We start from the raw sequence: 15,530 nt of genomic DNA, 5'->3' as shown, positions 1-15,530 counted from the left end.
ATATCTTGTTCAGAACCATTCTCAATAAATCGAACCATGTAAATTACGGTAGTTGGCGACCCAATCAAATCATACGGCCAACCAATTTCGGGTTGCCACCCAAATTTCGAGAAACACTGAGCTGTAATAACAACCTCAAACCTATTTTGTTTTTCTATTTACTACTCAACATGGAAATTGTAATGCTGCTCAATGCGTTTGCCTTGATTTTGTGTGTATTATACTGTTTATCTATAAAACATCGGCGACTATTTAGACAAACGTTTGACAATCATATACTGTGAAATCTACTTCTTGTATTCTGATCTCACAGTATATAAACTATTTAAGTATAATAAATTGCCTATTTATGATTTTTATGTGGTTTGTCTAATAAATGGCAAAATCTTCAGGACACAAACTCTGTTTGGTTAAACATCTTGCTCACTGTCAGTATTCTACTTTTTGATTTCTTCAACTTTTATGTTGGTGCTTGATGAGATTATTTTCCACCAGAATTGAACAAATTTTTATCCCTATCAAGTATACTGTATTGCAATTGAATTCAACGCACAGTACAAAACACTGTTTTATTATTTTGATTACGCTTTTTTTACGCTTGCAAGTTAACAGTGTTACTGTTTTATTTTTATTTGTGCATCATGGTACTGCACCCATAAGTATTATTTATGCTGATTTTTTGTTTCACTAAACGCATATGCATTATGCTCATCCAAATTTGACCTGTTACATAGTCGACGAACAATAAGAAATTTGTTAATTATTACTTTGTTCTTTTTGCAAAATTTTGCTGTATAGTGCTTGTTTGTGGTCAATAAAAGTTTCTTCATATCGTGATTTGAGGATTTTATACTTTAGCCTTGTTTTATTTATTAGCACCGTTCCAAGACTGAATGTTGCTATATTTTTCTACTATAGACGTCACCTTGCCTAAGTTATAGAAATGGATCACACATTAAAGAATATAAAATAGAGAAAAATCATTTAACAAATTGGTACCGTACTCTAGCATGGATGAGTAATTTCTAACATTTTTTTAATTTTGTAGCTTTTCAAAAAGTGGTTAAGCCTCCTACTCAAACTTTTTGAGACTGACCCTAACCAATATTTTTGCCAAACTAATATGATAAAACTTTAAACGCAACATTGTCATCACACTAAATATAAAAGAACGGTAAAAGTAGCATTCTGTTAATTTTGAGTGAACTAGCGGGCCCCTAAATCCTTTTTCAAGGCCCTGAGTTCGGAACCAGTGGTCTAGCTTGCTGAACGAATCTTCTTTGAGTAAGAAACACTTTTTCCACTGTTTTCTGCTAAAAGGATTATATTTTAAAAATCAGTGGTTTAGAAAAGACAAAACAATGTAGAAAAATGTAGTTATAAACAAGCATATTTATGGGGAACCCCTTATTTATTTACCAATCTACGTTGTAGTTTTGGGCGGAATTTAAACGCAAAAGGCACAATTGTTATTTTGTTATCCAGTTACATAGTTCAACAAATTTATATTTTTTGTAGAGAAGTTATAATATATTAAAATTTGTTAACATTAAAGTTCTTGTAAAATGCTTACTGTAGTACTAAAACTTTGGGGTATCTCCCGTAGTAAATAGCTTTCCAACTACTTAATGTTGACGTGTTTGGGAATTGAGTTCAAAGTTTAAAAATGTAATAATTTTAAACAGTATGAAAACGTAACAAATTATAACTTTATTAATTTTTGTGCATTGCACTGTATTTAATCCACGAAAAGTGTATTTTGGAGCTGGAATAAGGTTCACAATGTTGTTGTAATTGTATATTTCACCACGCCCTATATTATTCAAAACTACTTAATTTAATCATTTTTTGTCCCAGACTTAAAATCATGTGTTAGCCATACAAGAAAAAATCAATAAAACAAGTTTAATGATAACTTCCCTAATTGCTAAAGCCTTACAACCGAAATATTCAACTGGAGTATAACTGAAATAAGCCATCTAATCCAAAAGGAGATACAGCAGCAACCCAGATTGGAAATTTTAACCTGTGTGGGGATTCATAGTATTCCCCATGTACCACTGTGGAAAGTATGGCAAGTGTACCCGCGGGTTTTTTTCTACCACTCAAAAGTGCACCCGGAAAAAATAATTGAAATGCACCCCAAATATGTAAAATGCTTGTGCGGCATACATTTACAGTGCAATGTATGCAATACAGTGTACATCGGAAAATTTAAAAGTGCACCCGAGGTGCACTTTTTCAACTGTTGTTAAACCCGGTCACCCGGATTTTTTCGGCCGTGCACCCGCGAGATCTCGTCGAAATCTGCCATACTTTTCAGCAGTGCCCATGTAGTTGCACTTCAAGCCGCGGCCGTAGTCATGCATTTTGTGGAAAATAGCTATAAATGTGTCCGTGTGCTTAACGTTGATAACACATGTGCAACATTTCAGTTGCCTTTACAGTTTTCAGTTGCGCAACGTCTAACAATAGCTTTTTTGCAGCCTTAAAATTTTAAGCAGTAACTTTATTACAAAACCTTATCCTTGCCAATTAAAAATCTGATTCTGATATCTAAGCCACACTAGCCCAAACTGTTCACCAGCCAGGTTGAAAAGAAAGGCCGATAAATCCTTAAGGTTATTTAAAGTTTTAGTTTATAAATGTTATTTAAAAGAGCATCGCTTATTGTTATGTCTGTCTTACCATGGTTAAGGCTTTATTTTATTGATATAATTTCTTGCCCAGAAAACAGACTAAATCATGTAATGTGTTAACTGTCATTGAGATATTTGTGTTCGTTAACATAAAATCCAACCATGCCTCATTCAACGAAGACAATCAAGTTAAACGTTGGCTCAGCAATCAATGCATTATGCCTAAGCAAAGACAATACCAGGATTGTGGCTGCTGGCAGATCAGTCCTTAAAATTTACCAAATCGACGAATTCAATGGTTTCCACGATCCAATTAACCTACACGTTGGTAGGAAACAAGTAAGTTTTATTCTAATAAACATTCAAAAATATCATTAACTGATTGTGGAAACATTTTTTTGTTACAAATGGGGCTTTATTCAATTCAGAGGCAAAATATAACAACTAGAAATAATTTTACAAATAGTGACTTAAAAATTGTAATCAATTTAAGTATTTTGTACCAGGGTCAATAAAACTGAATTCACTTGTCTATCTCGGTCTTTTGACTGTTTAATAAGAACTAGCAATATATACATTTAGGGAACCACTGCTTTAGAAAGTGTACACCGAAAGCCATCGCAGACTCACTAAATCTGCCGATCAATGATTCAAGCAAGGATATAGTACTGTAGATCCCATTTAATATGAAGTTGCTTGTACTAAAAGAATGTAGCAAGCATTGGCATATGGTTGTTTCTCGACTTGCTCCTCTCTGAGATTGTGTTGCTCAGTTGGTAGAGCGACGGTCCAATATGTCCGGACGTCATGGGTTGGAATCCCACTGTAGGCGAGTTGTTTTTATGGTCTGCCCCACTTGCACCATTTTGGCGAGTCTGCCATGGCTTACTAATGATATGATAGCAAAAAGCAGAGCTTCACAAGAGATCACAGTTGTTAACACACATATGTGTGTGCATTTTCATTGAATGCTTTAGAAAGTGTGTATACTTTTCCTCATAGGGCCTCAACATGGCTTGTTCTGATGTTGCTTGGAGCCACGTGGACGACAACCTAATTGCGACTGCCGCAACAAACGGAGCAATCATCGCTTGGGACCTGACCGCACCTGGACGCGATAAAAAACTGGCGGTCCTTACAGAACACAGAAGAACCGTCACCAAAGTGTCTTTCCATAACTCAGAGTCCAACCTACTTCTTAGTGGTTCACAGGTAATCTGCTCTTTATGTTAAAAGAAATTGGTAAAACGTACAACGCACTTTATAGTTGTAACTTTAAACAATTAAGGCTTGTCATGTGAGAACTATGTTCATATATACGAATTAAAAAGGCAGGTTAGATTATTGGAAAACTTTATTTGAACCTAAATTTGCAGGCATTTTGGCCAGTGTAAATTCGTCCAGGCATGTGCTGATTGGTAGACACTCACCTGGCAGTGTTAATTTTAATTCAAGGTCAACCCTGTGTCCAGAATCATATAGTATTTTTAAACTTGACTTTTTTAAAAACTTGCTATAATCAAACTGTAATTGCAGGATGGATCAATGAAGCTGTTTGATCTGCGTAACAAGGAGTGTGTGATGACTTTGGAGAGCAAGGCTGACGGCGTGCGAAGCGTTCAGTTCAACCCTCACCAGTATTTCTTCTTTGCTGCTAGTTTTGACAACGGAAATGTTCAGGTAAAAGTTATGCTTTGCCAAGCTTTACACAAGTTGCCTTGAAAAAGGGTTACCAGAATCAGTCAGTGTGATCAGGATTGTAGTGCAAGAAAGAGGCTAGAAAAACAACTCACCTGTGGTTAGGTTTAAACTCACAACCTCGGTCATACTGGGACTGTCGCTCTACCAAATGAACTACACAGGCTTAGAGGGGAGCGAGTCAGAAACCACCATGCCATTGCCTGCTGCATCATGTTCGTAAAACTAGTATGTTGTAAGGTTCCAACTCACAACCTCCATCATACACCGAAAGCCATTGCAGGCTCACGGAATCTGTTAATCTATGATGCAAGCTAAAAAAACAACTAGTCTGCAGTGAGGTTCGAACTCACGACGTTCGGTCATAACGGGACCTTCGCTCTACCACCTTAGATACACAGGCTCAGAGGGAGGAATTCAAGAAATAACCATATGCCATTGCCTGCTACATTTTGTTTGTACATGCAAACTTAACCTTAATTGAAGGGAATTTAGATGGGTGACGTTATCGTTGGCCAGTACGGCTCCAGAAGGGCTAGATAACAGAATATACATTGTGCATATTTACGTTTCAGTCACTAAGCTTTAGTTGCAACTTTTTTTTGTTTATAAATGTACAAACTTTTTATCCATGTTGTTTTACTCTTACTAAATTATTTATAAGTATATGTCAGGTGTAACTAAATTCCATTAAAATCAAACAATAGAAAGACATCAAATAATGTATTGTTTTTGTTTAATAAAGATTTGCTTATAAAGTAATTTTTCCTTATTGTTTAAAAAAAAATAAAAATACGGCATAAAACAGTAATTTTTCCAACAATATTTATATTGAAATAGTTGATTTATAACTATGCATACTGAATATTGCAAATTTAATAAACAGGTATGGGATTATCGACACAAGAACAGTGCCATTTGTCAGTTTCTGGCACACAAGGGTTCTGTGTATACGCTAGATTGGCATCAAGATCCAAAACACACGTTTAGACTTGCAACAGGTGGAAGAGACAACATGGTTAAGGTGAATTTATGGTACTATACCTAATTTCATAGGGGCCAATGCCTTGTTTGTGATAAAATTTTCGCAGGTCAACCAATTTGGTGAATACTGAATACCCTATATGTTTTTATAGTTTTAGAACAATTCTCATTAATGTGAATTTAACATTAGTTTATTCTAGTTTAGTTAAAACTGCTTGAGATACATATTTATGGATTGTCCAGAAGAACAATTTTACAATTGAAGCAATGCATGGCAGCAACATTGTATTCATATTCATGCATGTATATATGTGCACTTTATGCCCGCTCTAGTATTGTTTTTTGGTTTTTAGGAGCCTTTATTTAATGGATTATTTGTTTGCTTTTAGAATCATATTGAAATGAAACTTAATTGAAAATTTACAACTTCTCTTTTAGGATCACTGTTAGAATGGTACAATAAAAATCCAGTCAAGTTAAACAAAAAAAAAAAAAAAAATCTTATTCTTGAAATAGTGAACTAAATTATTCATCTCCCCTGAAATGTTTTCATGACGTCAATGACGACTTAAGTGCCCTTAAATCACTGTTTTCAAATGAATTGACTTGACTTAAGTCTTTCGGGGCGATTGACTTGACTTGCACCTGAGGTATCGTGTTAAATAACTTGGTTTGAAATATAAGTGTTTACAAAATATATTTTCAAATAAAACTGGGTTGTTTATCTAAGTTTTTGTATGTTAACTGCGCTTGGCTTTGGAAATTGATAACTTTGACTAGGACTTGATTAGTTGTTTTTTTGCAAAAGATTTGACTTGGACTTCAGTTATTTTTCAAATGACTTGTGTACAACACTGGATATTTGACTAATAATTACAAATACTGCAAGTTTAAAATTTCAGTATATTAAAAAAAAGTTTTCACAACGTAATTGTCACATTTGCTTAAAAAAAAGTTTCATATAGTAATTGTCATCTACCTTTTTTTTAAATGATTATATTGCTTTACTGAACTTTTTGAAAACTTCAAGTTCATTATCACAATTTTTTTCACAAACCCACACAAAGGTATGGTCGATTGAAGGTTCGAAACAGAAGGAAATCAACAACATTCCGACGATGTCGTCTGTAGCCTGCCTCAAGTGGCGACCCCAGCATGTCGACCAACTTGCCACTGTGTCGATGATGTTGGACTTTAGCGTCAACGTCTGGCATCTCAAAAGAAAATACGTCTCCTTCGCTCATTTTGCAGTGAGAAACTTTTTATTTTGACGAAATTTTTTTTATTGATTATGTCATGATTTTTTCTAATCGTATTGTTGTTGTGTAAAAGACACGCAATAATGCCATTTGGACTGACGAATTAATTTTTGCACACTATTCTTAGGCTCACTTACCTATATTGAAAACATTATTTTTAATCAGTTAATTCTTTTGTCGGAAGCCTACCAGGGGCATATGCAAAAATTCAAAAAGGGTGGGTTCCGAATTTTCAACTTACGGAATTCCCCGTTGTTTTTTCGTCTGACGTTAATGACGTCATAAAATAGCGATGGGAATGACGTCATAAACAAGAAAAAAAATCATCCAAAACAGCCAATTAACGTCCAGCAAAATCGAACATTTAGACGCAAAGCGAACACGTGCGTTATCGACAATCCTGCCAGGCGCCAGCTGCGAAACCGCTTAGTGTGCAACCGTTAACTTCAGGCGAAAAACTAAACCAAGACCGTGAAATATATGTGATTGATTTTGCACGTCTGTCGCCACCTGCAATACTAAACGGAGATCGTTTTAACTTTAATAGTTAGTTAATCTAGTTCAGCGTTTGATAATTGTTTTAAGTTTGAGCGCACCTGGCGAGCGAAGCGAGCGCGATTTTTTTTTTGGTATAACGGCATTTCTTTTAAATTTTTGGCAAGTTTTTATTACATTGCCGAAAATGAAAAATGTTAAAAAATATATGTCAAATATTTTTGGTTACGTTTTCGGTTTGTCCACTTGGCAGCTTTCCACGGCGCAACGGTAAAGAAGCTCTAGTTCAAAAATACAGCATCAAAACGTTAACAAACCGGACGTAGTGAGATGATTCGCGCGAACGCGAAAATTTTTCGCACTTACGTAGTTAAAATAGTCAAAAAGTATTTCAAATGAGCTCGTGTAAAGTTTGTCAAAGAGGCGACGGGCCCGATGAATTACAGTAGGTTGCCGACCCCAGTCTTACACCAACATCTGATATTAACGCAGACAACAAACAGCGAGAAACATCAGCACCGTCTAACTCGACGTTTTCAGAGAGAAAAAAACGGAAACCGGTTGATTTATATTATTAATTGTCGAACACACACTTGTGTGTAGCCAACCCGAACGAATAACGAAAGGCGGAAAGAGAAAAACTATCTAGCATTTACGGTCGACCAAACAAAAGACGAAAAACGGCTTTTGCGTTTGATTTTGGTTTCGCATTAGCTTAAGACGCGTGACCCAATTACATTGAAAATCACGCAGTTTCGGACGATGAGTAAAACTCTGACAAAAACGAACAAAAAACGATAATGTCACTTACGAAAAGGGGGGGTCCGAATTTGAAACCTCGGCAAACAATTAAGTCCAAGAGTCCAACTATACAACAACTATGTTAACGCTCTGAAACACAATTCAGGTGAAATCATATGAGAAAAAAATTAGGTATGGAACTCAAAAAGCAATTTTACGACATTTATTGCAAGCGTTTTTTCGTGCGGGCGAATACTGGTAGACACTAAAAAAATATATATTTTAATATCAATCCTGCTAAAACAACATTTTGTTATTGTAACACAAGGACCACCGTGACTCGCCGACCGGAATAGCTTGGAAGCAAACCAACCCAAACATCATTTTCTCGTGCGCCAAAGACGGTTCGCTCATCATGCATTCGATGCGCGACGCTCTATACCCAGCTGATAACTCAAACAGTCGTGGTTTAGCTGCTGGACCTTCAGGACACCTTGCACATGCAAGTCAAGTACTTAACTCAACTCCAAGAGCCCAGAGTCCTTCTGGATTGGCCAAAATAACGGGGTCCTTGTTTGGGGGGTGGAAACAGGGGGGCGGGGACTTTGACGGCGCCATATCGTCCGGTTCCTCCTCACCCACAATGGTGTCGGCCAGGACTAGCAATTTTTTAAACTGCACCTCTCGGTTGTCAGTGTTTTCCAATTCATCGCTGGAAACGAACGCTAAAGTCGATTCTGTAAGCATCGTTACTGAACATCTCTCCATGAAACAGTTCGCCTTTGTGGCGAAAAACTACGAACTCGATGGGGCGACTTCCAAGTTGACGTTTCGCGAGTTGTGTGCCCACAATTCGGCTGTAGCCCACCAGGCCGGTTTCCTTAACGCTTCTAGGACTTGGAAACTCCTGGGCGAGTTTTTCGCAAAGGATATTTTGCTGAACAAAACACCCGGGGCGGATAAGCAAGTCGTCGATTCTATGGATAAAATAAAGAAGATGGAATTGGATGGCAAGAGACATTCGCTCACAATCAAAAAGGTATTTTAGTTTATTCCAGTTTATTAGCAACACAACAAACTTAAAAAAGCTCACTTATTGGCAAAGCTTATAAGCTATATTTTTTTGTTCTATAAACCATATATATATTTTTTTTTCATATATATACAACAACAACAAATAAAAATGCCTTTATTACCTTAATAGATGCTAACTTTTTATTTGCATAATTTTTAATTTTTTTTTTTAGAGTAGCATCAATTATTTAAAACAGATTTGTTAAAGATTAATTATTATTGCTTATTCAAAAAACAGTTAAAAGATAAAAAGAAATTATAAAATTTAATTTTGTAAAATCTGCATCCGGCATGCTCAATCCATTCGAACACACGCCTTGAAAAAAAACTACAATTATATTTTTGCAGGACGAATTACACGGTTCTCAGTCAATCAGCGCCGCAGTAAGTGGATGTGAGTCGGAGCATCAGTCGGACGACAATAGAATCGAAGTTGAAGATTATGTGACCGTGATTGCTAAAGGGAGACACTCCGAACCAGACATATACACAGACGATGAAAACTTTTCCGGGTAGGAATACAAATTTGAGCTAAAGTTTTCGTTAATATTTAAATTTGAACTTCTTTTGTCGAATTTTCCACTTAAATTGTGTATGTGTTTTCTTTTACTACAGTGGTTTGCATACTAATTAAAGTTTTTGAATTATCTCATTCTTTTAGCAATGTATTTTTTCAAAAAACCTAATGTTGTTTTTATTGCTATCCCATTTTATTAAATATCCCTAACTTTCTGATTAAAATGGTTATTAGGCAGCCCTCATACCATTTAGCAGGGCTGCGGAGTCGGTTAAAAATTACCAGAGTCTGACTCCCGAGTCCCGAGTCCGACTCCGGTCAAATGTGCGATTTCGTCGAGTCCCGAGTCCGGCCCGGACTCTGCAGCCTGTATTTCACCAATTTACGAAACTAAAATAACGTGGATATTCAGCAATCCACTTATAGTGGTGTGGTATCATTCACTCGCAATACATGGTAGGAAAATATTCCGCCGTATGCTATTTCGCTTTTACAATTTCCATTTGGCGGCTGTTTCAGTTTTAAAATTTGGTACTGCGCATGCGCATGTCGGACTCGGGACTCGGATAGTTTTACAAGGTCTTAGTCGAGTCCCGAGTCCGACTCCAGCAAAAACAAACCGATTCCTCGAGTCCCGAGTCCGCAGCCTTGCCATTTAGTTGCTGGAAAATAATTTTTTTTTAGATTCGCTTACAACGGATTAACTTCGGAAGCTGAGTTTTTGTCCGATCACGAATTCGGCCTCGTTCCTTCAGAAGCGTTCGAACAAAGAGAGGTATTGTTATTAAATTAAAATTAGCCTGGCCAGTTTGTAAAATAGATCGCGGGCCGGATGATTTGCGTTGGCGGGCCGCATCTGACCCACAGGTCGTAGGTTTCCCAGGTCTGCTCTATATTAACTGAGCTATACAGGCTCAGAGAGGAGTGAGTCGAGAAACAACCTTGACGCCAATGCTTGCTTCATTATTTTAACAAGAGCAATTTTACATTGAAGGTGATCTACAGTATTCAGTACCATATAATTCAATGAAAGATACACACACATAAGTGTTTAGCAACTGTGGCCCTTCTGAAGCTGCTTTTTGTTTTGATGTGTAAATATTTGACATTTCTGCAACACACATTATTCCAATTTTTTTATTTAGGACCTGGAGCTAGACGCGATTGCAAAGTTCGGTCACATCGATGCTCCTTCGGGGATTAACACCGACACCGATAATGAAAAGAGAATCCTAACGGCTCACGGTGGAAGGTGGCATGAAAAGGTGAAATGTTTTATAATATTTTACAACCTAGGGTTCGCCTGCTCACCAATGCGCGTGTAATTCGCCCTGGGCGAGTGACGATTGACGCCAACTCCAGATGGCTTAATCAAAAATTGGTTGTTGTTGTTGTTATTAGACCTATTAAACTCCATTTTGCGACGAAATTATATTAACAGACTAAACGCCAAGTAGGCGAAAATAACAGAGATCACATACATACAATGAAGAAAAAAAAGTAGATTTGTGTCCAGTTGCAATATCATTGCCCTAATAAATATTTCCTGTGTAGGTTATCGAAACCTCGGTACATTTAATCCTAAAAAATGTTTGCTGGAAGAACAATTTTACAGTTGATGCAATTCCTGGCAGGAACAGTATATTCAGAGAGAAAAAATACAACCTACAAATAAGTTAAAAAAAGGCAATTAACTAAAACAAATAATGTCAAAAGTTACAGTCAAGCAAACGGCAGCCATCATCTAATTCTAAAAGATGTTTTTTCGCCCTAAAAGCACTTAAACTGTTTAAGTTAAGTTGAACACACAAAGCTCTTTGTGGCTACTTTAAGACATTTTTTTCGCTTTGGACGATTGAGCAGTTTTTTTCTAGTGAAAAGGTTTCTGAGAGTGAAGAATATCTGTACAAATATTTAAAGTTGTCATATTTGGAAATGTACGTAGACTTAACTCACCCAGACAACGACAATATTGCCGAAAAGAATTTTTTTTTGATTTTGCGAAAGCGTTTTAAAGCTACAATAGGCCAGGTTCAAGGCTACTATGGGCCTTAGGAATCTTTATGACAGTTTGTCGTTTATGCACCTAAGTAGCGAATAAATATTTTAGCGAAGTCTCTTCAAAATCAGGTGCATCGAGAATTTCTAAACAGGTTTGTACTCGTTTGCTCTATTAACTAACCAATGTCTCCTCCCATTGTTCCCAGGTGATCCAGCGTGGGATCGAGTCCTCATCCTCCCCGTCCCCTCCTCTGGATGACAAGGACTCTGATCCTCTCGCCGACGGAGTTTTCAACGTTAAACCAACTCTATGGCCGAGTCCGCTCGATTCAATAAGGGAGGAAATTGCTTGCAAGCAACTCAGGTAATTTCAGTAGTGTAGTAACCAGGGCTGGGGAGCCGGAGCTGGAGCCCGGAGCTAAGCATTTTCCCTGGAGCCGGACCCATTTTTATTATTTTGTGGAGCCGGAGCCATTTTTATTATTTTCTGTGGAGCCGGAGCCGGGCCATTTTTATTATTTTTGTGGAGCTGGATCCGGAGCATTTTTCTCTAGAGCTGGAGCCGGAGCATTTTTCTCTGGAGCTGGAGCCGGAGCCATTTTTATTATTTTGTGGAGCCGGAGCCATTTTTATTATTTTCTGTGGAGCCGGAGCCGGAGCCATTTTTATTATTTTTTGTGGAGCTGAAGCCGGAACCGGAGCCATTTTTATTGTGGTGCTAAAGCTATGAAATTATATTTTGCTCCATCTCCGATGTTAGTTAGCCAAAAGCAATTTTTAAAACTGGCATTGATTTGAAATTTAGCAAGCATACTGTAAACTAATAATATATAAAGGAGGGGATTTCCCTACAAGGGGGTATTTTGTAATTTGTATGGGGAATTTGTGTCACAATATTTCATTCAATTTAACGTAAACTGCTTTTTTTAACTGAATTTTAAACTTAGTAACTTACCCCGTGTCTTTTTACCAAAAAGCTAGACTTGAATTGATTTAAGTCTTGTGTTGTAACCAAAACATTAGGGAGGGAATTGCTTGCAAGCAACTAAGGTAAATTTGGTGTTGGAATTTACTCAAGTCAATGACTTCGTTTAAAGCGGGGGGTTTTAAACTGGGGTCCTTGGGGCCTGGGGGTACGTAAACTAGTTTTAGGGGGTCCACGTAGGCCTAATTGAATTATTAGTGTATATAAATTTAGGCAAACTATTTTTTAAAGAATAGAGTAGACTATAGCAAAAAATAAAACGTTTTTTGCACTAAATATACTTGAACTTTATTTCATTTCTTATTCTTTGGACCGAAAACAGCGAATTTCTGAAGTATGTTTGTATTATGACGTACATTTATGACGTCATTGCTAAAAAATTCTTGCCTACACTGGTCCATGCGAATTAAAAACATTTTTTAGGTGTCTGCTGTAAAAAAGTAAACCCCTGATTTGAAAGGCACTTAAGTCTTCGTTTTCAAATTAATTCACTTAAGTTATTTATCTCAATTTTTGCACCTAAAACAATTTTGTTTGCTGTATATTGCGGTTTTATTATTTTTGGTTGAATTATTGCTCATATTATGACCTAGTTTCACAATTTTATTTTTATACCAATGACTTGGCTTGGAGTTTTTTATTTATTTTTTTATTTAAACCCAAGTCATTTAAGTTTTGCAATAGTCAAGTCAAGCAATTTGAAAACAGCGGTTTAAGTGTACATACATCATTACAACACCAGAAAAAAAGAGGAAAAAGTGCCAATTTGTATTGGCAAAAACACCCGAGCAAAATCGTAGGTCTGTGTTGAGCTTTTAAATTTCCACCCCTACAGGTTTTTCGCCACCTCAAATGACGTGCAATCGGCGGTTTGCATGATGCTGGCCATGACGTCATACCCGAGTCCCTTCCAGCTGTCAATCAACGAGGATGAAGCCGAACTGTGGCAGAACAACTACCTCGATCAGTTGGCTGGGAGGGAGCTCTGGGTCCAACACGCTCAGGTAGATAGCTCTTGTAATTTAAAGATCTCCGAAAATGTTGGATCAGAACCGATACCTTAAAAAGCTGCCCATGATGGCAAACCAATTGATGCTATTAAAACCGAAAAATTGATGCTTGGTGCCTGGGTTAAAATAATTTTGTTTATAGCACAGAATAAAAAGATAATGACACTAAGAGCATTTAAAAGAGCGTATATAACTTGCAAACCAGAAGTTAATTCCACGAGTACCCAAGTAGCTTTGATAATACCGAATTAATAAGTTCATTTTCTGCCATGATTTGCGGTCGAACGTAGCATTATAGTCTTTAAAAGGAAACTGAAACATTTATACACAAGTGTGTACAAGTGCACGCGTTCTGGCCCTTCAGAAGTCTTACTGATCAACGAAAATAGGATTTCACAGTACACCGGGAGCCTTCAGAGGGACTAACCGAAATCAGTTGATAAATAAAGATTTCGCGCAACGAAAACATGAGGTGAGGTTCGAACTCATGACCTCGGTCATACCGTAACCGTCGCTCTCCGAACTGAGCTACCCAGGCTCAGAAGGAAGCAAGTCGAGAAACAACCATAGAACCGTTGCCTGCTGCATCCTGTTCGTAAAACTAGCCTGTGGTAAGATTCGAACTCACGACCTCGGTCATACCGGGACCGTCGCTCTACGAACTAAGCTACCCAGGCTCAGAAGGGAGCAAGTCGAGTCATATCTAACTTGGACTTAAGTTATTTTACAAATGACTTGACTTAGACTTAAGTTATTTTAGAAATGACTTGACTCGTACTTAAGTTACTTTACGAATCGCCTGATAACTTAAGTTATTTTACAAATGACTTGACTTTGGACTTAAGTCACTTTAAAACGAAAAAAGTTATTACCCGTCACTTTTTGCACCAACTTGGCTACAAATTGTTTCAAAAAGTCTTCTCTTCTTCACACAAAGGTGATCAAGCTGAGCCGTCTCCCTTCCATCCGTTCACTTTCTTCTTCATGCAACATCAACGTTGGATGCTCAACCTGCCAGCGCAGAATGCCCCCGAGTAACCCCTGGTCATGTGACCGCAGAAGTGACCCCGAGCATGCAAACAGACCCGCCCTATGCTTTCTCTGCCAGCTCGAAGTCAGGGGACTCTACACTTACTGCCAGGGGTGCACCTTCGGGGGGCACACACGATGTGTGGTGGAGTGGTGCCGGCGAACCGGGACTTCCCCGGAACGGAACCCGTGCGAGCGGCACCGCTACGTTTTTTAGCGGCGGCCAGTTTTTTTAGGCTGTTTTTTTTCCTTTTTTAGATTGCGAATAAATGGATTCAATTCGGATATTATTTTATTTAAGAAAGTGAGTCGTTATTTCTTGAAAAGTAAGTTATATGGAATTTGAGAAAACTGCCGTTGCAACGAAAAGTAAGACATAGGTATTTATAGGCGAAAGAACCGATTCGAGGCTGGTTTAATTAATATTTAACTAACGATCGAATTTGACTGTTATTTTGAAAAACAGGCGTGCAAATTTACAGAAGAAAGTAAAAACTTTTTTTTTTCTTACCAACCCTGATTTAAACAGTATAGTTCTATCTAACGAAGGACTGATTTTCTACATTTCCTTTCATGAAAATGATTGATAACATTTCGGGATTTGTAGAGAGACAAGTGGGTCATTAAAAATCTGTGGCGGGACAGTGGTTTGCCATCCCTGGTATATAGCCTGCTGAAAAAAGAACATTTGTTTACGAAACGGCGTGTCAGCAGCGATTTAAAAGTTATACAGGACGTAATTTATACGAAAAAGGGCAGCAACAAAACCTTTACACTTTAGTCTATTGCTACCTCGTTGCCCAAAAATGGTTGCAAAAGGCGAATTGGACCAATAATTCTAAGCGATTGTATATTTTAACTTGGGGACTTTGGCCACCGTGCTGTAGGATTCTATTAGCTCAAAAGTGAACAAACTGTCACGGCATTTCAATTTGTCAGCCTGCAAGAGTTAAAAAATCAGCTTATGTGGGCATTCAAACAATACAGTTCACAGCGCTGCCAAACACGTTTTACAAGTGCGGCGTTCGTATGACAAGTCTAGTTTATGTGTTAAGTTTTTTTCAACAGCCGCGTTATACTATTATACGCATTTTGCGT

At 37.5% G+C, this 15,530-nt stretch overlaps 1 protein-coding gene across 1 annotated transcript; it reads left to right on the top strand.

Moving 5' to 3' along the window:
• Positions 1-2,855: 2,855 nt before the first annotated feature.
• LOC146131851 (GATOR2 complex protein WDR24-like) lies at positions 2,856-14,660 on the top strand. Its single transcript, XM_083396868.1, has 12 exons — positions 2,856-2,978; positions 3,642-3,851; positions 4,176-4,319; positions 5,224-5,361; positions 6,389-6,571; positions 8,145-8,855; positions 9,239-9,402; positions 10,092-10,182; positions 10,553-10,672; positions 11,615-11,772; positions 13,229-13,397; positions 14,341-14,660. Exons 2-12 carry the CDS (start codon positions 3,651-3,653, stop codon positions 14,647-14,649), a joined length of 2,388 nt encoding a protein of 795 aa, XP_083252994.1. The 5' UTR covers positions 2,856-2,978; positions 3,642-3,650; the 3' UTR covers positions 14,650-14,660.
• The last annotated feature ends 870 nt before the right edge of the window (positions 14,661-15,530 follow it).

This window comes from Ascidiella aspersa, chromosome 9 (genome assembly GCF_963924565.1).
Source record: "Ascidiella aspersa chromosome 9, kaAscAspe10.2, whole genome shotgun sequence".
Taxonomy (NCBI): Eukaryota; Metazoa; Chordata; class Ascidiacea; order Phlebobranchia; family Ascidiidae; genus Ascidiella; species Ascidiella aspersa.
This window is presented reverse-complemented; position numbering and strand designations above follow the sequence as displayed.